At 33.9% G+C, this 23,547-nt stretch overlaps 1 protein-coding gene across 1 annotated transcript in view; it reads left to right on the top strand.

Moving 5' to 3' along the window:
• Positions 1-21,973, top strand: part of LOC150102719 (WD repeat-containing protein 43-like) — a 128,725-nt gene extending 106,752 nt beyond the window's left edge. The window contains exons 8-10 of the mRNA XM_090398726.1: positions 3,873-4,053; positions 7,292-7,360; positions 21,770-21,973. Of these exons, the coding sequence (XP_090254852.1) occupies positions 3,873-4,053; positions 7,292-7,360; positions 21,770-21,973 (454 nt within the window). The remainder of the gene's footprint in view (positions 1-3,872; positions 4,054-7,291; positions 7,361-21,769) is intronic.
• The last annotated feature ends 1,574 nt before the right edge of the window (positions 21,974-23,547 follow it).

Below are 23,547 nucleotides of genomic sequence, written 5' to 3'. Positions count from 1 at the left end.
GTCTTACAAGTACTTTGTACATCATTATCTTTGTTTTTCTTGAGATCAGATGTGACTTTTGGTGTTTTCTAAGTCCACAAAAGCATCTATTTGTGAAAAGAATACATCTCAGTACTGATATCATTTTTACAATTAACTTCTAATCCCAATTATATAAAACTATTACAATTTTAAATTTATAGGAACCAGTTTCAATTTGAGAAGGATTATTATCACAAATCTTTCTAGTTACTGGCATATACTTTGTTTTTTCTTGGTTAATCTGCAAATTCATCTTCTTTGCTGCCTTTTCTAAACTGGTGAAAGTTTCTTTCATTGCTTTTGTGTTCTTCCTATAATATCAATATTGTCTGCATGTGCCATAATTTGCACTGACTTGTAGAAAATAGTTCCTCTTGTATTAATGCCAGCATCTCTGAAAACCTTTTCAAGTGTTATGTTAAACAGTAAGCAAGCTAAGCCATCCCCTTGTCGAATGCCATTTTTTATGTATATTGGATCAGACAACATGTTCTGAATTTTGATCTGACAATGAGTATTTCTCATTGTAGCTTTAACTAAAGCAATAAGTTTTCATGGAATCTGTATTTCCTCCATTGCAGTAAATAAGTAAGATCTATTTATGCTATCATATGCAACTCTAAAATCTAATGAAAAGGTAGCGTGTTTCAATTTCAAATTCATTACATTTTTCAAATAATTGGCAGATATTAAAAATCTGAACATTTGTAGATCTTCTTTGATGGAATCCACACTGATAAACATCAATGACATTCTCTACATAGGGATAAAGTCTCTTCAATAGAATGTTAGAGAAAATTTTATAAGTTGTACATAGTAAATTAATTCCTCTCTAGTTAGAACATATCATTACATAACCTTTCTTATGGAGGGGGCATATGATGCTCAGATTCCATTTGTCTGGAATTGTTTCATTAATCCAGATTTTGTTGATAAGTTGATACAGCTGCTTGAAGCATTCTGTACCTGTACTTTTAATTAATTCTATTTGTACCCTTTCTAGTTACTGGCAAAGTATATGCCAGTAACTAGAAAGATTTGTGATAATAATCCTTCTCAAATTGAAACTGGTTCCTATAAATTTGAAATTGTAATAGTTTTATATACTTGGGATCAGGAGTTAATTGTAAAAATTATATCAGTACTGAGATTTCTGGAGCCTTATTGTTAGGGTTTTTAATAGCTGCCTCCACTTCTGCATCTGTTGATACTGGTTCAACATCTAGATCTTGGTGCTTTTCCATATCATCTTCTTCTTTTTCTTCATTTCTAGCCAAACAATATTCCTCCACAGCTTTACGAGTGGAGAAATATTGTTGCATTACTTTATATACCTCATTTTTTAATACAGTCACATGTTCACATGCTGCATCAAACTAATGGCTATACTTAGCTCTACTGACTTTTCCTAATGCCATGCCTACTGTTGTTACTATGACATCCCTAAGAACATCCCAAGCTTCGTTAACACTCACCAATGGTTAGACCAAACAGGTTTTCACTGATTCTCTCACCGTATTTGGCTTTAACTTTTAATTTCTTCAATCTTTCCTTATTAAGCTTTCTAGCATGGGACTCATATATCTTCCTTGTGTTAGAGATTTTACTTCTACTCTTTGATCTAATCAATTAGTGATCAGAATCAATATTTGCTCCTCTGTAGGTTCCATCAAATAACATCCATCAAATTGGATATGTCTTGCATCTATTAAAAGATGATCAATTTGGTTATAATAATCCTCCATCAGGAGACTTCCAGGTCATTTTATGAATATCTTTATGATTAAACATTGTACTACCAATAACCATATTTTTCAAAGAAGCAAAGTTGATCAATCTATTCTCATTATCATTAGTCTCATTATGTAAACTATATTTCCCAATGGTTTGCCTTTGTGTATCCTCTTTCTCTATCTTGGCATTTAAATCACCTATAATAATTTTAACATCCCTCTTTGGACATTCCCCATAGATCTTATCTAATTCATCATAAAACAATTTTTCAGATATCCTTCTTTTCTTCAGTTAAAACTGTAATTAAAAACTTTCCTTTAATTCATAACTTACACATACTAGTGAGTCTGCTTTGAAGTCCATGATAAGATGTTTTATCCTCTTGTTTACAATGAAACCTGTTCCAAACATGTGATCTTTCTTTTGGCAGGTATAAAAAATATGATTTTTCTTTTCCATAATCCTCTCTGCTGTCCATCTCATTTCTTGTATAGCTGTAACAAGTATCCTGTATTAATCCAATTTCTCCACAGCATTTTTAAAGCTCCAGATTGGTAAAGAGAAAGTACGTTCCACAATCCAATTTTCAAATCCTTAGGACATTTGCCATTTAGTCCATCCAGCAGTTATTTCTTTAGATTTTATAACAAGTTGTTTTTTTTTTCAGGGTGGGGTCATCAGCGTGGTCATCACGCAGTTTAAATTTTTGCAAAATTAGGTAATCAACACTTCACAAAAATGCAAACGCCTTCCTTATTTACTTTCAATTGATGTAGCAATCCTCACTATACTTAATGAGAGTTGCTTCATCACTGTACTGAAGTTATCCTTGGTGCTCGTGAAAGACCAAGAACTCATCTTCTAACAAGATCTTGCTCTGTGCCACACTTCAAAAAAAAAAAAAAAAAAGTGGTAGAGTTCCTCAAAAATCACAACATCCACTTGCTTCAGTGGATATGTAAGTCTCCTGACATTAACCTAATTGAAAATGTGTGTGTGCCATAATGAAAAAGAGACTTAGAAAATTAAATTGTGATGCAAAGGATAACTTACTAGACTCCATTATAAAAATATGGTTTTGAGATGCAGAAATAAGAAAAATGTGTTCTACATTGGTAGAGTCCATTCCTAAGTGAATTAATATGCTTAAGGTGGTCTTATTATGAACTCTGTTCCTAATAAGATGAACTTATTAGGAACAGAGGAGCACCTATAGATTATTAGGTATCGTTGGGAGTTTAATTTTTGTACTTATTTTCTTGCGAAATTAAAATTTTTATTAAAATGTGACTGTTCAGATTAATTAGTTTGCTACTGTAGTACATACATGGCATAATTTGTATATTAATTGAATACATAAATGAGTGGTGTTAAGTGTAGCAGTTATCCCACTAAACTAACCATTACCATAATGCAACAGTACTACCATAGAAACCACAGATAAAATATCCAGAGTAAAGTTACTAGCATCATTGTAAAAGTATCGTTGCTATTTGCGATTTGGATTAAACTGGCTTTGTGGTTTTGTTATTTCCTTTGATGCATTGTTTCCCAAACTTTAAGTTCCTGCCCCTTTTAAAATTTAAGTAACATCGACAAATCCTTACTCAGGCAAAAGGCAATTTGGGAGAAATTATAATTTCATTCAAATAATTTAACATTTGCATTATAATAAATTGAAAACGTATGAAACAATTTTTTAAATTATTAAATACGTTTTTAGTTGTACAAATCCAATATACATACAGCAGAACAAAAATTACAAATTTAAATTTTCATTAATAAAGTAAGTTAATGAGACATGAAATTTTTCTGTTGGTTAATTAGTTTGTGAGTTAGTTTAGTGAAATCAATTTTATGTTAGTTATTTTTAGCCATAGATGGAATTTCATGTCAAGAGGACAGTTTTGTTTTTTGTTTTGAGATTAAGCAAATAAACTTCCAGTAGATGCATGCGTGGATGTTGAAACAATCACTGACAATAATAAAATCAAAATTTTGAAATAAGTGCTTCATATCTTCTAAAGACCTTTCACATACCTCCAAGGGCATGTATCACACTTTGGGAAACATTGCTCTAATGATAATATAGTTTATTTATTAACTTTTTTTGTTAGGAAGTGCAAGAAACCCTTACAGCCAAAGTCAACTTTCACTGTTATACCTAAAGAAAATGTAGATGATGATGAAAAAGAAAATAATATAATTCAGATATTAGGAGCATATGTAAATGTTAGAAATGACAGAAAAGCTCTAGTTGTCTATGGTAATATAGTGCATCCTATCTTTGAACACATAGTAAGTATTTTTATTTATTTTGTTACCTCATATAAAATTTAGTAACTTAATAAAAATCATGTCCATGCATGAAACTATAAATTTTGTTGTAATTTAGTTTTATAACACTAAAGGTTCTTTCTACCACTGTCACTCTAAGAATGTGTGTGCATGTTGCATGACTGTTTTTAATTAAGTATTAAGTAATTTTTGTGTGTCATATCAAACTTTGAATAGTTTTCCGGTTACCATACCTTCCAAAATACAAAATCCTTAATCTAGGTTGCTGTAATTCTAGTATATTATTATTAATGCTGACACTTCCAGGGAGTCCAAAGACTCATCGAGGGAGGTCACCTACTCTACAGCTCTCTGTCTCCACCACTCAACCCACCAACTACACCGACAAGGACGAACATCCATTCCCATGGCAGGATTTGAACCTGCAGCCTTTTGACTGGAGAGCAGATACGCTAACCACTCGGTCAACCAGGCCGACAAGGCAGTTGTTGAAAGTTTTTCAACTTGGCTATACTATAAATTAAAGATACCAAGAAATTATATACTTGGTTTAATCCTTTATCGAAGTGTAAAATTTCAGCAAGCATTCAGTGTAGAGGGTTGTAATTCCTTAATGGACAGAGAAATAATTTTCACACAGTTCAATATTGAAAACTCTTTCCACGCTTGAGGCAGTGTCTTGTTTGGATTAGATTCCATTTTTTCCAAAATTAATTGGAATGTTCGCCAAATATAATATGACTTAATTCCTTGGTCGAGTGGTTGAATAAGTGAAGTAGTATTAGGTGGCAAAAAAGTTATTTTAATATTCGGATGGCTTAAATTTGTTGGGTGGCCTGGTGCGTTATCTAAAATCAGTAGAATTTTGAAGTCCATATTCTTTTTCTTTGTGTAACTTTCTACATCGGGTACAAAACACTTGAAAAACCAATTTTCAAACATGCTAGCTGTAACCCATGCCTTTTTGTTGGCCTGCCAATAAACAGGCAGGGTGGACTTGTCGAGCCCTTTCATCGCATGAGGATTTGCAGATCGGTTAATAAACATTGGTTTTGTCATGTAATTACTTGATGCATTACTACAAAACAGTAGAGAAATTCTATCTTTGGAAACTTTGAATCCAGGAGCTGATCTTTCATTTTTTCGAAATATAGTTGCATTTTGGCATTTTTTTTTTCAATATAATCTAGATTCATCCACATTGAACACCCGGTCTGCACTATAACCACCTTCTTTAATGATTTTTAAAAGTTCTGCTAGGTATTTCCAGGCAGCTTCATCCTCTGCTAAATCTCCCTGGATTTTAAGATTATACAAAGAAAACCACTTTTTAAAGTTTTCGAACCAATCTTTACTGGCACAAAATCCATGCTGAGAGATTTCTTCTGAAGAATCTTGATCAAGTGCTTTTAAATGTTTATAAACTTTGAGAGCTTTTTGCTTAATAAGGTGTCCATTCAAAGGAATTTTCTTTTGAGTGCAATCTCCTATTGAAATCATTAGAGATTTCTCCATTTTTTTCTATTAGAATATCGCAAACAGGAGCAATACGCTTTGCACTTACCAATGACATGCAATAACACTTTCTCGGATTTTATGTTCATTTTGTTTGATTGTTTGAATTGTTGATTCATTTAAATTCAGAGTCCTTGCAACAGCTCCTGGTTTTTCTCCAATTTTCAACCGATCCAAGATTTTAATTTTTTCTTAGAGAGAAATGAATTTCCTCTTCAATGTTGGTTTTTTTCCCTTTTGTTGCAGTTTTAGTGGTCATTACAATAAAATAAACTTTTACATAAAAAAAAGCATTACATATGTATGTAACTCACCAGAAAATAAACTGCTCAGCTTGAGAATAACATACTTATGATTTTAAATGCGTTTTCCTGGCAGAAAAGGATGACAATTTTCAACAATAAACACTTTATACAGTAAACCCTAAATTGCGAACCTGTGGTACATCCGAGAATTTTGCTGCATGTCAACGATTTACAGGTGATATCCTTTTATAAGCTTATAAATTATTCAACTTTTTTTTTAATTATTACAATATGTACAAGCTGAATTTGGTTTTACTCAAGAGAGCAGCTATAAAGACGTGCATATGATTGATGCGGTATTAACAAAAGATTGCGCTACCCAAAGACAACCCCAAGTATTACATTGAAATGCTAATTCTCTTCAATCAAATTCCATAACATCTGAAACTGTCATAACAACATTCACTATTAGTTTTAACACATTCACAACAGGGTGTCATTTATCGTCCCAGCGGAACTTCTCATTACTGACTGGCTCAACTCACACAAGCGTTTCAACGCTTGGTTGAATTTTATGGCTTCTTGTTTACGTTTGAGGTGGCAGGCAAACTCATACATTCATTATATGGCATGTTTCAATTCTTGGTAGAATTTTATTTTAAGTTAGCCTTTGTGATCTGTCATAATGACATCGAGAATTTCAAATGCAATAAAACAAACACTTATTTCATAATTGAAAAATTGGACAATAGTTTTTAGTTAGATACTTTGTTTCAGTGCAACATATGGTTTTGTTTAAATCTATACAGCATAGTTTCTGTGAGAGGGGACATGTGATTTATTAGTTAGTGCCGTTTTTATTCCATCTGTCTCTAATTGCATTATTTGTTGAGAATGACACAGACTGCAAAAGCCTCTGTACAGTATCTTATTCAGGGATACAATAAAACAAAATTCGATACTTTTAACTACTTGAGTGATACAGGCAGACACAAATATAATGGAGATAAAATTTGATTTTAAGGCCTGTGGTGAAAAATATATGAAAAAAAAAATAAAGGGTTACTAGAAATTGTAGACCACATTATATCAAAACCGCGTTGAACAAGGGATACTACAATTTGTAAACCACGTTGTATAAATACTGCATTATACGAGGGTTACCTGTACCACATTTTTATATAGGAGATGAACGATTACATAATAAATATTAGTATTTGTTTATGATGATGTTTTTAGGTCATATAACATTTTCTGTTCTTTTGAAGATAAAAACTCTTTAGAAGATTTTAAAAAATTTCATCTTCCAGAAATGTTTTTGCATTATTGCTTAGGTATCTTAGTTTGTAGATAACTGATTTATATCCACATAGAGGATTGGATTTTTTTTTTTAAATTTAAGTTACAAACATTGCTTTATGATTGTGAAAATAATATTAAGCATATAAAATCATTCTACATTTTGTCTTCTTTTCCAGTCACTGAAGCAGTTTGAGAGACATATTTTTTTGACCTGTGATGATGTTGCAGTGCCAAAAGAAACAAAGGTAATTTTTACTTTATTAATGTAATTAAAGTGAAATAGTTGTTTCTTAATGTAAACAAAAATGTATGTAATCATAATGCACAAGACACAGATTCAGGCATTTGGTTGCTGAAGTTAAAAACAGCATCTTAATTCTCAGTGTTAAGTTGTAAGAATAAAAATATTGGCCAAATGCAAACAATCTCTGCTCTCCTTCCAACAGATTGAGGATTGAAATTACACTGTGATATGGAAGTCTGCAAGTGGAATATGATTCCACTGCCTCAGCAGAATCAAAGATGGCTGCAGTGGATCAGTACAATAAAAAGTGCCTTTATTTTTATCTTATATTTCTGTCTTAGAAGACATAAGATCTGATAATCGGTACACAATAAATAATGGAAAAAACTCACGTAGAAAGATTATTTATTAGTATAATTTTCGCCTGTGTGTCACAGGCATCCTCAGTACATTAATGTACTGAGGATGCCTCAGTACATTAATGTACTGAGGATACCTGTGACACACAGGCGAAAATTATATTAATAAATAATCTTTCTACGTGAGTTTTTTCCGTTATTTATTGTGTACCGATATGTCTACTCACGGTTTACCTCTTTTAAAACTTAAGATCTGATAATGTTGAAGTCTTGACAGACAACAGATTGATTTGGAGGAAAATTGTTGGGAGGAGTTAGTAATAATGTAAGTTCTTCATGTAGTGCTATCATAATATCAGGGGCCATGTAGCAAAGATTGCAAATACAACTCAAAAGATAATTGCAATGCTGAAATGAATGTTCACATGTAAAGATAAGGCTGTCATTTTGCCTCTTTACAAGCCCCTTGATAAGACCTCACTTGAACCTTAAGTGTACTTGTCAGGAATTTGATGATGATGATGTTGAAATATAATGAGTAAGATACAGAAAAAGGATGAAGTAGCCACAGTATTCAACATTAAAAATAAAGATATATTTCTTGAAAGGTAACACCCAAGTCCTGAGTGAAGTGAGCAAATTTCAAAATGAAAAATTTGAAAGCAAGATTTATTTGTGTGTATTCCCATAGTAGGTTTTCTACTAAGGAAGACGTTCTTAGAGTTATTTGAGAGGACAGCCAGCATAAAGCTGGTTCTTATTTAAAATCTAAACAGCAATATGGAAAATGAACATCAGACTTACAGAAATATTTTATAAAAATTTGGATCAAGAGCAAAACTATAAAATAAAGATGTCAAGAAATCATATTCTTGGTTGAATTCTTTATCCAAGTGTAAACAAATAATGTGGGCAAGTAGCCCAGTCGTGATGTTACTTTATGTGTAAATTTTTATTTGCTTACACTTGTATAAAAGATTAAATCAAGAATATATTTTCTTGGCATCTTTAATTTATAATATAACCAAGTGTAATAACTTTCAAATATCTTTCTCTAATTCAGAATATTTTAATAATAAGGTGTGATACCTTTTGACTATTTGTATATGGAAATGTGACTTCTCCATTACTTCAACCTTGGCTTTCTGGGGAGAAGATGAATTGACTGTGAGATGCAGTGATTAATAATACCCTTGGAGGTAATGGATGGCAATGCTGTAGCCAATGAAGTTCTAACTGAGGTTCGGCTATTGCTGTTACCCTCCTGCCGTGATCAGAGCTTTAATAGCTGAATAACACCTTATCCCTACACTGTCCTCTACAGATAACAGGGAAGATGAAAAGCATTTTTGCTTCGCCCCTTTAAGCCGGTCTTTATAAGGACTTGGTTTTCTGCATTTGGCTCCCACTGATGAGATCTCAATAAAGGTCGAAACTAGTCTAGGTAGTGGATCTTCCCATAATGCATAGCATTATACATGTATATGAGGATATGTGCATTGTATTATGGGATACTAAGGCAATTAATTTGAAGTCATTAGCCTTTATATACAAGTAGCTCAGTCACGATGTTACTTCAGGTGCAAATTTTTATTTGCTTACATTTGGATAAAGGATTAAACCAAGAATATAATTTCTTGGCATCTTTCATTTATAGTATAACAAAGTGAAAAAAAATTTTGGAGTTTTCCTGAAGAAGACATTGGTTGATTCAGCTAGGGAGGTATGTGGTGAAGTTGTTTGCATGGATAGAAAAATAAGAATCCCATGGTGGACACGAAGAAGTTTTGGAAAAGAGGAAAGCATACCAAAAGTTGCTAGTAAATAAGTCAGCAGATACCCTAAAAAAATACAGAAAAAAAATATAAGAGAGAGAGAGCTAAACAAAAGTCGTGGGAAGACTATTATAAGAATATTCTATCCTATCCTTTCTCATCCGTCTAGGATGGGTTGAGTCCCCTCCTAATGAGGGGGTTACTGGCGTATTAATGCAGCCGATTTGCCACTCCTCTGCTGCATCCCCTAAGGGCCATATTCCTGACTGTATCAGTGTGTGTTCACGGGGCCGGTTTGCCTGCTTGTGGGATGAAAAACCCTGCTGCCTGCGCCCAAGACCGGCTAACTTGGCTATGGCTGAGGAAGATCCTTAAGCTCCTCGCGTCTCTGACGGGAATCGAGCCTAGGACACCCCTTCCCCGGGCATATGGTTGCAAAGTGCATAGCCACTAGGCTAACTGCATGGACTATAAGAATATAGAAAATATATATCATGAAGGTGGCAAAATGTTCTTGAGGCTATTGAAAGAGGTTAGAAATGGAGGAAAAATAAAGTGGAGTACATATCAATACTTGAGGTAGAAAAAGTCATTAAAAACATGAAATGCAGAAAGAGAACTGGAGTACAGATGATATTTAACCACAAATAGTTAATGGAGGTTTTGCAGTGGCTACACTGCATAATTTAGAGGGGCTAGTCAAAGGTTTGAATTCCATATGATTGGAGCAGAGATCTGATAGTTCCCATCTATAAAAAAAAAGGAGATAAAGCCGAATACCAGAAAATTACAGAGGAATTTCCCTACTGAGTGTTCCTGGTAAGATTTCTGTAAGTGTACTTGTGAAAAGGCTAAGAAAAATTGTGGAAGAGCAAACTGGGTTCGGGCCAAATAGAGCTTGTCAAGATCAGATTTTCACTTCATAACAAATAGTTGAAAAATCGTGGGAATATGACAAGAATCTGTACTTAAGTTTTGTAGCTCTGGCAAAAGCATATGATAAGGTGCTCAGAGAAAAGCTTTTCAAAACACTACACTTATGGGGTAAATGTAAGATTATACATTTACTCATGTAACAGTACATAGTCTATATTTAAGTTGTAAGTCAGCAGTGAGAAGAATTGAAGGAATTACAGGGAGATTTGTTTGATATAAAATCAGCGATAACACAAGGGTGCACATTATCTCCACCCTTATTCATCTATTTGGTCACATTATGAAAGAAAGTGGCCTTAGGTCTGATATTAGAATTGGAGATGTCAAATTTAACTCTTTGCTTTATGCAGATAATGTTGTACTCCTAAACACATTAGTGCAAGTCTCCAGAATTCTCTAACTAAATTGAATGACAGCTGTAACGAATTTAGCATGAAAATCAGCAATAAAAAGACCAAAACTGTGAAAATAGTTAGCAACCCTAAACACATCGACTGCATTCTTATTGGAAAGCCTATAGAACAAGTAAAATATTTTAGCTATTTAGGCACAGTCTTTAGTGTAGATGGTAAGTTAAATCTGGAAAGGGAAGATAGCAAATTAAATATGGAAATAGACAACAGAATTAGCAAAACTGAATAAATTTATGTGGAATAAGAGCGAAATTAGCCAAAGCTCTAAACTAACAGCATGCAAGACCGTTCAAACTAGTTTTAAGTCATGGATCTGAAGGTTAGGTTAGAAATAAAGCACTTGATCAAAGACTACAGTCCAGAGATATGTGGGTTCTGAGAAAGATTAGGGGAATGAACAGATGGCATCAGTGGCACAATCATGACATTATTAGCATTCAAGAATGTGTCAGCAGAGCTAATCTAAGGTGATATGGCCACTTAAATAGGAGGAAAGCGTAGCAAACAGGTATTTGATGCCAAAATGGATGAAAGAGACCCAGAGGAAGATCAAGGTCAGGGTGGATTGATTCGGTCAGAATTGCCTTAGAAGCACAAAATGTTAGATGTGACAATATTGGAGAGTGCTGACAAGTAATAGACTTATATGGAGGAAATTGTGGATAGGAGATTAATAATAATGCAAACGTATTCATGTAGTGTTGTCATAAACAAGGGGGAGTTAATAGCCAAACTCCCCTTGAAAGTTTATATCAGGAAATTAATGATGATTACTGAAAAGAATGTTGCTGCTTATGATCCACTCATGGACATATATGATCTTCTGGTTATTTACGTATGTATATAGTCTGGATGATAACTTTTTATTTATAAAATATTTATATTTTATAAATAAAATTAAAAAAAATAGCGTACACTAAAGCACGTAGTTCAAGTACGTAGTGCAAACTAGGGCAACTTGCAGCAAAGGCGGAGAAAGTTCTGATCGCTAATCTTAGTATTTCACATAATGTAAAACCCATCTCCTAGGAGATGTACGATATTATACATTATGTTATGGTGGGAGGTCACTACCCAGACCGGTTTCGATCTTTATTGAGATCTCATTAGTGAGTAGCTACATCTCCTAGGAGATGGGTTTTACATTATGTGAAATACTAAGAACAGCAATCAGAACTTTCTCCATCTTTGCTGCGAGTTGCCCTAGTTTGTACTATGTACTTGAACTACGTGCTTTAGTGTATGCTAGTAGTCGCCGATACTTTTATAGTTACTATATATTTAGCATGAAATTCTTTAATTCCAATCTTTGAGTTTCTTATTCGGTTTTAAAACAATGTGGGATTTAATATCCCTTTAATTTAAATAATGTTTACCTCGCCGAAGTGAAGCCTACTGGCGCTTTATTTTAAATAAAATAGTCATAGATAATAAAGTATTAGAACATGTAAATACTTTCAGATACCTGTGATGCAATTTATCATAGAAAAAAATTATAGATATTAAAATAAATGGCATAATAAATAATATATTTAAGTCATTTCTAATAGAAAACCACACTATTTAACAAATAAAAGTTGAGCAGCTCTCAGATGTGAACTGTAGACTAAAATATACAAACATTATTCAAGGAAAAATGAAAGAGTTTCAGAACAGGAACCAAACCTTGGAGATTCAGTTGCAAGCCCTGAAGAAAACATTGATTGATTCAGCCAGAGAGGCATGTGGTGAGGTTATCTGCAAGAATAGAAAAACTAGAACTCCATGGTGGACACAAGAAGTTAAAGAAGCAGTGAAGGAAAAGAAGAAAGCATATCACAAAAGTCTGGCAAATAAGTCAGCTTGTGCTCTTGAGAATACAGTGACAAATGTAAGAAAACTAAACACTGCGTACAACTAAACAAAAGGCATGGGAAGACTTTGGTTAGAACTTAGAAAATAAATATGAAGAAGGTGACAAGTTATTCTGGAGGTTGTTGAAGAAGCTCAGAAGTGGAGGAAAGAGTGCTGTAAAAGGAATTAGAGATGATAAAGGCAACATGAAAACTGGAGAAAAAGATATCCTTCGACTTATTAGTCGAAACTGACTAATAAGTCGTCTTTGTTGAGTGTTATGTTTTTAATTTTGTTTATAAAGTGTTGTGTGTTTTTTCACTGTCGTCCTTGACAGGTCAACATACGTACTTCAAATGAATCAACTAGTAGCCGATAACAACACATATAAGCTGGTAAATTATAACCCAACAAAAAGGATAAAGGATAAAACAGAGAAACTACTCAAGTTTGTCACTTCTTGGCCACCAGACACGGTTAAAAAACCCAAACCCCACTACGCGCCCCCCCCCCCCCCCAGAATATATGGTGGTCCCGAAAATATACAAACAAAACCCTTTTCACTAATGTCCCCATCAATGACACAATTCTCCTACTACAGAACAAATTTCTGTCCGACATTACTGCCCTCTTTGCCCACGTACTACAGTCCGGTTACTTCATGTGGCAAAACAAATTTTTGCCACACGTAAGTAAGCTCTGATCACTTTCCTTAGTATTTCCCCTAACGCTTTGACCATATTAAATAAAAATCTCAGGATGAGAGTAAAATGTAAAAAGTTTTTTTACCTTGGGTATATACCACGTTAAAGATACCCAGCAATTTTATAAGCTAGGTTTTAATCCTTTTTCCCAAGTAAGCAAACAGACAAGTAAGTCAAGTTTGCAACTGAACATAGTTCAGATCTGAATAAAGGTCAAAACCGGTCTGGGTAGTGGCCCTTGCCTTTAATGCCTAGAATCATACATCTCTGCAAGGGTATGTGCTTTGCATTAGAGGAAATGCTAAGGAAAGTGATTAGAACTTACTCCACCTTTACCACGAGTTGCCTCAGATCTGAACTATGTTCAGGTGCAAGTTTGACTTACTTGTCTGTTTGCTTACTTGGGAAAAAGGATTAAAATCTAGCTTATAAAATTTCTGGGTATCTTTAACAAAGAGAGAAATTAGTCATTTATTAGCAGTATACAAGACAGTGTTCAAACCAATTTTAACTTATGGATCTGAAAGCTGGGTTAAAAATAAAACACTTGACTAAAGACTAGAGACCACAGATACGAGAGTCCTGAAAGTTAGTAATGATGTTTCATGTAGTACTATCATATCCTGTACCCCCCCCCCCCCCTTGAGGGTACATGTCAGGAATTTGATGATGATGACTGTTTAATGACCTGCCTAAGCTGCTTTATTATATGGAAGTGAAATGTGGACCATGAAAAATGAATTTAAACAGCAGAAATGAAATTCCTAAAAATACACCCGGATATATCACATGGATAAAACCTATAAAACCAATTAATTATTACATACAGTAAAATCCCGATTTTACGTTTTACTGCCATTTATGTCATTTTCCATTGGTCCCATCTTAAGTCCTATTCTTACGATATATTGTTTTCCCTCCATTAACAACTTCATGTGGACATTATTTCCCATGATTTGCGTTTTTTTCCCTCTGGTGGCAATACTGATTTTTGAATCGATTTCCTCTCATTCAAATCGATTTCTGCAGAAATCTGCGCATTTCTGTTCCCAGATGGCGTTGCTTTCGGCTGTCGTTTTGTTTCCGCCATTACAGTGATGAGCGATACCATGATTTTTCAATCGCAGTACGAATTGGTATTGCAGAATTTCTGCTACGTAATTTAGCGTATGAAAGTTGCCTTCAAGTTGCAGTAGTGGATTATCTATGTTTATTTCAGTAGAAGAAAAGATGGCAATTCTGCGACGTGTAGATTGGCATACCGGAAGACATGTGCGTTTAGCAAAAGATCTTGGCAAAAGTCTACTTTGAACATGATAGTTAAAAACAGGTCAAGCATTTAACTCACTGCAAAGCAATCTGGTGCTATGTCAAAAAAATGAAAATATATTCGGACATCAACATGCGATGAATTGGATAAATTTGTGGCAGAGTGGTTGTTTCTACAAGAGCATCGAGTATTCCAGTCAATGGTGCTATACTCCGAGCAAAAGCTCTTGAATTTGCTGCAAGGTTGGGGATTAATGGTTTTTACCACGTCAAATGGATGGATTGATCGTTTCAAGACTCGTCACAATATAGTGTATAATCAAGTGTGTGAAGAAAGCAATAGTGTTGCAGGGGAAACTGTAAACCAGTGGAAACATGAACTAAAGACTATTATTCAGGACTACGAACCAAAAAATATTTTCAATGTTGATGAAACTGGGCTGTTTTATAATTCTGCCAAGTAAAATGTGTTTTAAAGGAGAGAAGTGTCACAGTGGAAAACTCAGCAAGCAGAGGTTAACTGTTTTGTTCATGGTCAATGCTGATGGATCAGAAAAATTACCTCCACTGGTAATTGGTAAATTTAAAAAGCCAAGGTGTTTTAAGAACGTGTAAAATCTGCCTACTAAGTCTGATGCCAACAGCACAGCATGGATAACCAGCAGCATCTTCACATCCACCATGCATGCTCTGGATGCTAAAATGGAGGCAAATCGCTGCAAAATACTACTACTACTAGACAATTGTCCTGCACACCCTAAAAATCTGCAGCTCAGAAACATTAGATTAGTGTTCTTTCCCCCTAATTGAACAAGTGAGCTTCAGCCATTAGATCTGGGTATCCATACATTTAAATGGAAATATAGAAAAATGCTTGTTGAAAAAGCTGTGTTTATGCATGATAATGGTATGGACCCAAAACAAATCACCATATCAATCCTTGATGCTATGCATTATGTGGCCAAAGCATGGTTGCATGTTACTACTGAAACCATATCCAACTGTTTCTGGAAGGCGGGAGTTACATTTGTGGAAGAGGAGGAAGAAGAAGATATGTCAGAGCCCAACAACTGCTATGTGATGGATGAGGCTTCCTCATTTCAAGACTATGTTGGTGTGATCACATTAATGGTACCAAGTGTAGAAGACATTCTTTCCAACCACCTTGGTGAAGAAGAGGAAGAATTGGTTGAAGAAGAAGACTGTGATCAAGAACCTACCATCCCCACTAGTAAAGAAATAACGGAAGCTATCTCTGTTTTGAAGCGGTATATTGCAAGTGCATTAGGAGACGATGGGGCATTTAATGCCTTATACACTGGGGGCATTTAATGCCTTATATGCTGGGGAGAGGCAGGTGGAACTTATAAGAGTGCAGAAAAAGCAAAAACAATCAATTCAAATTTTTTTAAAATAGATAAATTTAAGTAATTGTAAATTCATTTATTTTCAGTTATTCAATTTTGTAATCTAGTATGTAGACTCACATACTAGCAGTAAGTCATCTTTTAGCCTTTTTTTTAAATGTTTTTTTACATTTCATGCTATTTACACTTTTTTCCATCAGTCCTCTGGAAAGTGTAAAAAAGGGGTTTTACTGTATAAACAAAAATGATAGGACATTTAAATCAAATGGACAATAGCAAGTTAGCAAAATTACTGTATACATATGAAATTATTGGGAAAAAACAATTGGAAGACCTAGAAAGCAGTAGCATGAGACTAAAACAGGCAACTTGGTCTAAAATTCATAACAGGAAGAAGAGCTCCTCACCTTTACAAATGCATTGGTTGTGTAAATTCTGTACTGTGAATGCAGTTGCTTTTCATTTTCTTGACTATTTTTATAGTTTTAATTATTGTGTTGCTGAAATGATTAAATTTAGCCAAAAGACTCTTGAAAACTTATAGCAGATTTTAAGAGAATAACATCATGTGCATAAAATAAAGAAGCTTAATATTTCCTATTGAATGGCATATTTAATACCACTTTCCTTAATGGCGTCAGTACAGATTATAAGTAAACATGGAGAAATGTACAACCCTGTTATTTATTAATTTTATCATCATCGAGTTCTTTACTACCTACAGGTCTCTTTAATAATAATAATAATAAACTTCATATGTATCCTTTAATTATAAATGATGACTAGCAGTTATAAGCTCTCTGTTGCTCTGTATGAAGTTTCATCTATTCTAAATAGTTTAATGGTATTACAACACCAAACAAAATACTATTAACTGGCTTATATTTTGCTGGATTTCAAACCAGCAAACATGTTGCAGCTTACATGCAACAATGAGTAAGCAAAAAAAAAATGAAATTGTATGATGATCTAAAGTCCTAAGTTGATGCCCTCTAATGTGGTATAAAAATGAAATTATTAAAGATGGGTAGGAGTTGATCTTAAGATGACTGTCTCTCCCAAATTTGTGACAGATTAATGCAGCCATGCCTGTTAAGGTTAGGAGAGCTTGAGAGCCTTTGCTGACTCCAAAAATTATCTTTGTGACCAGTAATGACTTTTCTACTGCACATTGGTTTTCTTCCATTTAATTCTTTGTGAAGAGGTATCTAAAATGTGGTCTACTTCCCATAAAAATGGTAGCAGATGTTAACCCCCCCCCCCCAACTGGCGACGATGTCTATAGACATCAAGCTAAATCTGGATACGAAGCTCTAAAACCCATTGAATAACATGGATAAAAAGTGCAATTTAGTGTCGCTATTTCATCCACATTGGCCGGTAGGGAGGTTAACAGATCTTCATGTCTGTCTATAATACACTGTCACAGTCACATGTTTTGCTTTGAGGATGTTGGTTTGAAATCCATTGGAATATAAGCCAATTAATAAACATCCTTTCATATTTAATGTTTTGTTTGGTATCGTAATACTTTTAAAATAGTTATGAATGATGTGGAACACTTATGCCTGTTGACTTAACTCGTTTAAGTCAACTTAAGTTTCATTTACTCCATATAAATTTAGTGTGTTGAGTAGTTATCTCTCCTGTGTGCTGTTTTGAGATTAATAGAGATCCGTATTCCATAATTTCTCAGCTATTTACCACAATGTAAAAATGTGGTTTTGGTAACTCCTGCTGGGCATAAATCCTTTCAAAAAATTTTCTTAGTGCTTTCTCAAAAATGCTTTCATAAATCTTTCCTGAATTGTAAAGAAATTCCTCTATAATTCCCATGTTCAGTTTTATTTCTCTTTTTTTTTATAATTTGGTATGATGAACTTTACTCCAATCTAACTGCACTGGAATCTACTTTGTCGATTATTCATTAATCACCATAAAACTTTTATAACAGCAGTAATTCAGCATTTCATGTCAGACGTAATTTATTCCACCTGCCTTTCCTGTTTAAGGTATAAGAAGATAATTTTATACCTTAAACTGATAATATTTTTTCTACTTCAGATATTGATAAATACTGCTGTTACAATTCTGTTCATTGCTTACCTTATTTAATAATTTTTTAAAGTAATTACTCGATATCCAGAGAATGTCTTTATCTTCAGTTTTATTATTATTGCCTTCATGAACTTTGATGGTCATTTGTGTAGTACTTTTACAGACCCTCTCTCTCCTTTTCTAAGCTTTATTAGTAGCTTTCAAAATATTTTTCCATCTTTATAATATTTTTTTTTGTCTTGATCTTGTTCCTAAAATCTTTACATTACTTTAAGCTATGCACAACTTTCTAGTAAATAAAGAAAAGCTAAGTTAACAGAAAACTTTCTTTTCATTCTTTTTCTGAAGCATTATGACATACAGTCATCCCTCGACTTACATCCGTTCGAGTTACATCCTTTCGAAGATACATCCGCGATCTCATAAGGGAATAAATAACATTTTCGACTATACTTTTGAACAAGACGCAAGCGGGCATAAGGTAAAGCATGCACAGTGGCAAAGCGCTTTCAGTAGCAACCTCCCCTTTGCAATCAGACATGTCTTCAAGTCCCTCTGTTGATTCTGTGTTTGAGAAATGGGTTATTTGTGTATTTATCATTAAATATTTCATTTTGTGCAACATGGCTTCTACACGCACAATCAAAAAACCTAGTGAAGATTCACAGAAAAAGAGACGAGCAATTGATCTTGCAACAAAGTTGCAAGTTATAAAGCAACATGAAGCTGGTAAGCCCGTCAATGTGATCACACATGACTTCGGATGGTCTCATTCTACAGTGACACAGTGTCACAATATTCTAGTGTTATCATGGCGTTTTGATTTGTCTGTCTTTGCATACATCTTCATTGCATTTTTACCTGCTCAGTCAGTTGATGATTTTATCAAATTTTGTCACTCATTACTAAGGTTAGTTGTTTTCAAAATCCTTCTCTTTTCTCTCAGTAATAATTGTATATATCCTTGCAATTCATATCAGAAATCTGCTCAAATTTCATTCTTTATAAAGCTTTTCAGTGAGATACTAATTTTTATTCTCCTCAAAAATAAATTATCCTCTCCTATTTCAAATACCCTGTGTACTCTTTACTCCTGTATCCTGAAGAAACCTAGAAATTTCACTGTCAGCAGTAATGTAAGGAGTGATGCTTTTCTTATTTCAGGTGCATTCTGTCAGTGTGAATTGATGACGATTATCAGCCTATTTTCCACCCACTACAGGGTGAAGGCTTCTGCCATTGCAGGAGGGTTGGGTTTACTTCTCCCATGGTGACCCAATTTATTCACTTGTATGTATGAAGGTGAAAGACAATCACAAACATCCATGTCTAGTTGATATTCGAACCCACAATCTCTTGGCTGGAGTGCAGATATGCTAACCACTCGGCCAACCAGGCCGGCCAGTGTGAATTAATGCATCTTTATTAAGAACATGGTGTTAGTATTGATTGTACAGTGTTTTTCAAACTGCAGGTCATGAGTCAACAGTTTTTTTTTAAATGAAATAGAATAGAAAACATCAGTATCTCATAGCATAGATTTCAGAGCTTTAGCACATCGACTCCGTGCAGTAATCACATCCCACATTTCTCCTTCAGGAGACTTGCTTGACAGAATGATATATTTTTGTCCTTCTGCATTGAGTGGGCGCATTTTTACAAAATTTTAAATATATATGACATACTAGTTTGAATGTTTTCAATTAAATTGTAATTTCAGTCTTAAAATTAGTATTGATAATGTAATGGTGTCTGTGGGAGGGGAATTGGTTATCATTATGATGAGTCAGATCATTTTCATTCCAGATATCTCCAGTTTACACTAATTGTCTCTGCATATCTTACATAGACTAGTGTCCATACTGCATTTAGTAATACAATGAAGCTACATGTTTTTCTTACATTTGCAGTATTGTGTCTGTTTGGGGAAGGGAATATTTATATAGAGACATTTCATTCATATTCTGAAAGAAAACACAGTAAGCAAAACTATTTATTCTTATGAATAAAAATTAATCCTTCTATTTTCTGGCAAGCACACTAATGCACGAAATAAAATATTGCCTTTTTTTCCCCCTTCCTAAGTTGTATTTAAATGTTAAAATATTAACTTAATGTTTTTGTTTTTACTTTATTATACATAGGTATGTAGTAAGGACATGAATTAATTTGTAAAACTTTTGTTTCAGTGTATTTTTATATATGCATGAGTGTGTGTTTCATTTCTTCCCAATTGTATAGTTGAGTGACATTCCAGTCAGTGCAATATCCAAGTATGATTTATCATTATAATATTTATATTTTTAGTCAATATAGGATATGGTTTGATCTGTGAAGTACCGTGTGAACCTGGCCTTGCCCATTCAGCATCCAGGTGGATCCCCAGTAATGGGGCACAGCACTTAAGAGGGTTAGGATTGGACTGAGTTAGAAACCTTAGTTCCCCTGTCTTGTGTTAAGTGCTTTTCAAACTATTGAGGTTTTTTTAGCTGTGGACTCCACAACTGTCTTGAGAAGGTGGTTGGCCCTGTGCCTCCTAGTGTGACCTATATCTGTAGATGTGTGTTCTGGGGGACGAAAAACCTGAGTTTCTGGGTGGGAAAAAACCCTACCGCTGTATGAGACCAGCTAACTGACCTTTAGTCAAAAAAGATGAGATAAAGGTTCCTCATGTCTTTGATAGGAATCAAACCTAGGGCTTTCCAACCAAAGGGCTTTGTCTATGCCTAATGAGCTACAGAGGCTCTAGTCAGTTCCCTGCATTCCTTATATTCTATGTGGTGGTTCAACTTGTCTAGCATTGTCCCTTAAACAATCTCATTGTTTATGAACCCTTTTAAAATATGTTGTCATTTCACTTGGACCATTTTAATGGTACAATTATAAGTCCATATGCCAAAGATCATTCTAGTTTCAGATTTTGTGAAACTAGAATCATTCTTTTTATCTCTAATAATCTATGTGTAGAGATTGGTGTAATGTTAGTGTTGAACCAAATTATGTTTTGACTATTAAATAATTGTTTTGCTATATATATGACCATTTATTAACTTGAGAGAGTATTAATATAGTTAGTTGAATAATAACTGAAATTTAAAATCATTGTTTTGCTGTCTCCAAGGTAATATTGAATAAGTAGATGGAATTTCCATTTTATTTACAATTAGTAATGGTAATATTGGAAGCAGTTTACTGCATGCACTTTAACATTATTGAATATAACAGAAAATGGAAATATCTTGGTGGATAGTAGTAAATGATTGGTGGATAGTAGTAAATCAAATATTTTATCAACAGTTAAATTTAATGAGTAGTAGTTTATTGGTTGTTTATAGCAGATTCAATCTGGATAATTGAATTTTCTGGTATACTTTGTTCCCCCAGAAAAGTTTATTTGTGTATCACTTTATCTGATGTTTTGTGTATTTGATAAGAGAATCTTTGCACCTTATGTGTTACAGTTTTAAACTACATGGTAGTGAAATGCAATGACATTTCATTCTCTCAACAAGATATTATTTACAGATTTTCGAAAATGCTGAATAATAGCAGTCACATTGTAAATTTAAAATAATTTGGAGCTCAGATTTAGCTTCATGTTATACAGCATATATTCACTTCTTTCAGTTTAAATGCTTACATCTAAATGATAAAATTGTCTTTGATCTAATTATGTTGTATGTTTTGATTTTGTAGGTTGATGTCAATGTGTCTCAGTTGAATATGTTAGTTCATAATACAGATACATTGAAAGCAGAGGTAAATGAACAAGAAATTACTCAAGTAAAAGAAAATACAGATTTCATTCTGCCAGACACACTAGAAATTGAGGAAATAGAATATGAAGAAGAGGTCCAAATCTCATCAAAAGAACCACAAAAGGTTTGCCCAGTGAAATGATTTATTTTTTTTGCATCTGAATAAAATGTAAATAATCAATCCATATTATGATTAAAGAAGTATGTTAAGCAGTTCTTTACTTAAGTTATTTGTAATTATAATATAGGTTGATCATTTATTTATTTAGATTCTGAGGATCTTGTACGGGGGTGGTCTGAAAAGTTCTCGGTCTAACAATGAAAAAAACGAATTTATGATTTAAAAATTATTTTTATTTTTCAACATAATTTCCCTTAAGACTAATTAAGACTTAGACTAATATATTTATTCTGGCGATGCTCCAGTGCCATTTTACCATCTATGTAGTTGTTCTCAGTAAGATCTGGAAAATATCCCTCTACAGCTGCAATCACCTCTTGATTCGAAGAAAAACACTGACCAACGAGGAAGAGTTTTAGTTTTGGGAAGAGACAGAAGTCAGAGGGAGCCAAACTTTGTTGGCAGGTGAATTGTCCTGATGAAAGACGATATTTTTTTCTTCTGCAAACTGGATCTTTTCTCACAAACATTTTCGTCTAGTCTGGTTAAAAGATCAGAATAATATTCCCTGGTTATTGTTTTACCCTTTTCGAGATAAATAATAAACAAAATGCCGATGCCATAACCTTTCCTGCTGATGGAACTGACTTTGTCTTTGGTGCTGAACAACTGGCTTCTGTCCACTGATTTGACTGCTGTTTCAATTCTGGTGTGTAATGGTGAATCTAAGTCTCATCCATAGTAATAAATCAATGCACAAAATCAGTTTTATTCCTTTTAAAACGCTCCAAGCACTGTTCAGAGATTTTCATGCGAGTGCGTTTTTGATCTGCTCTGAACAAGCACGGTACCCATCTTGCACAAAGCTTTTCCATTTGCAGTTCTTCATGCAAAATATATCCTACACATTCTTTTGAAATACCTATAGTCTTAGCAATTTCACGCACTTTGACTCACTGGTCATCTAATACCATATCGTGCACTTGATCAATGATTTCTGCTGGTGTTACACTTTTTGGACATTCTTCATGTGGGTCATCTTCAAGGCTGGTACGACCACATTTAAACTCGGCAGCCCATTTCTTAATTGTCAAAAATGAAGGAGAAGAGTGCCCATAAACGTTTATGAACTTCAAATGAATTTCTTTTGTCATTAAACTTTCTTTTACAAAGAATTTTATAACCGCATGATACTCAATTTTATCCATTTCAAAGGATACAGACAACACTTTTGCTTCAGACAGCTGTATAAAACAAACTACTTGATAGAATGACTTACAATTTCACATGGATGCTTATGACAGATGTGCCAACTTAGAGAAAAAATCGTGCCGATAGTGTTGCCATCTATTGTAGAAGCTGAGAACTTTTCAGACCACCTTCATAGTCACAAGATTGTCATCATCATCAAATTCCTGCCATGTACCCTCAAGGGGTGTACAGGATATGATAGTACTACATGAAAAAAATTACATCATTACTAACTTCCTATCTACAATTTTCCTCCAAATCAGTCTGTTACTTGTCAAGACTCCAACATTATCAGATCTTATATTTCTATCATCTAAGGCACTTTGTACCATATCAATCCACCT

Source organism: Typopeltis vanoorti, chromosome 10 (assembly GCF_054136105.1).
Source record: "Typopeltis vanoorti isolate ZY-2024b chromosome 10, IOZ_Tvanoo_1.0, whole genome shotgun sequence".
In the NCBI taxonomy this organism is placed as follows: Eukaryota; Metazoa; Arthropoda; class Arachnida; order Uropygi; family Thelyphonidae; genus Typopeltis; species Typopeltis vanoorti.
Note: the sequence above shows the minus strand (reverse complement) of the source record. Positions and strands in the feature narration are given on the sequence as shown.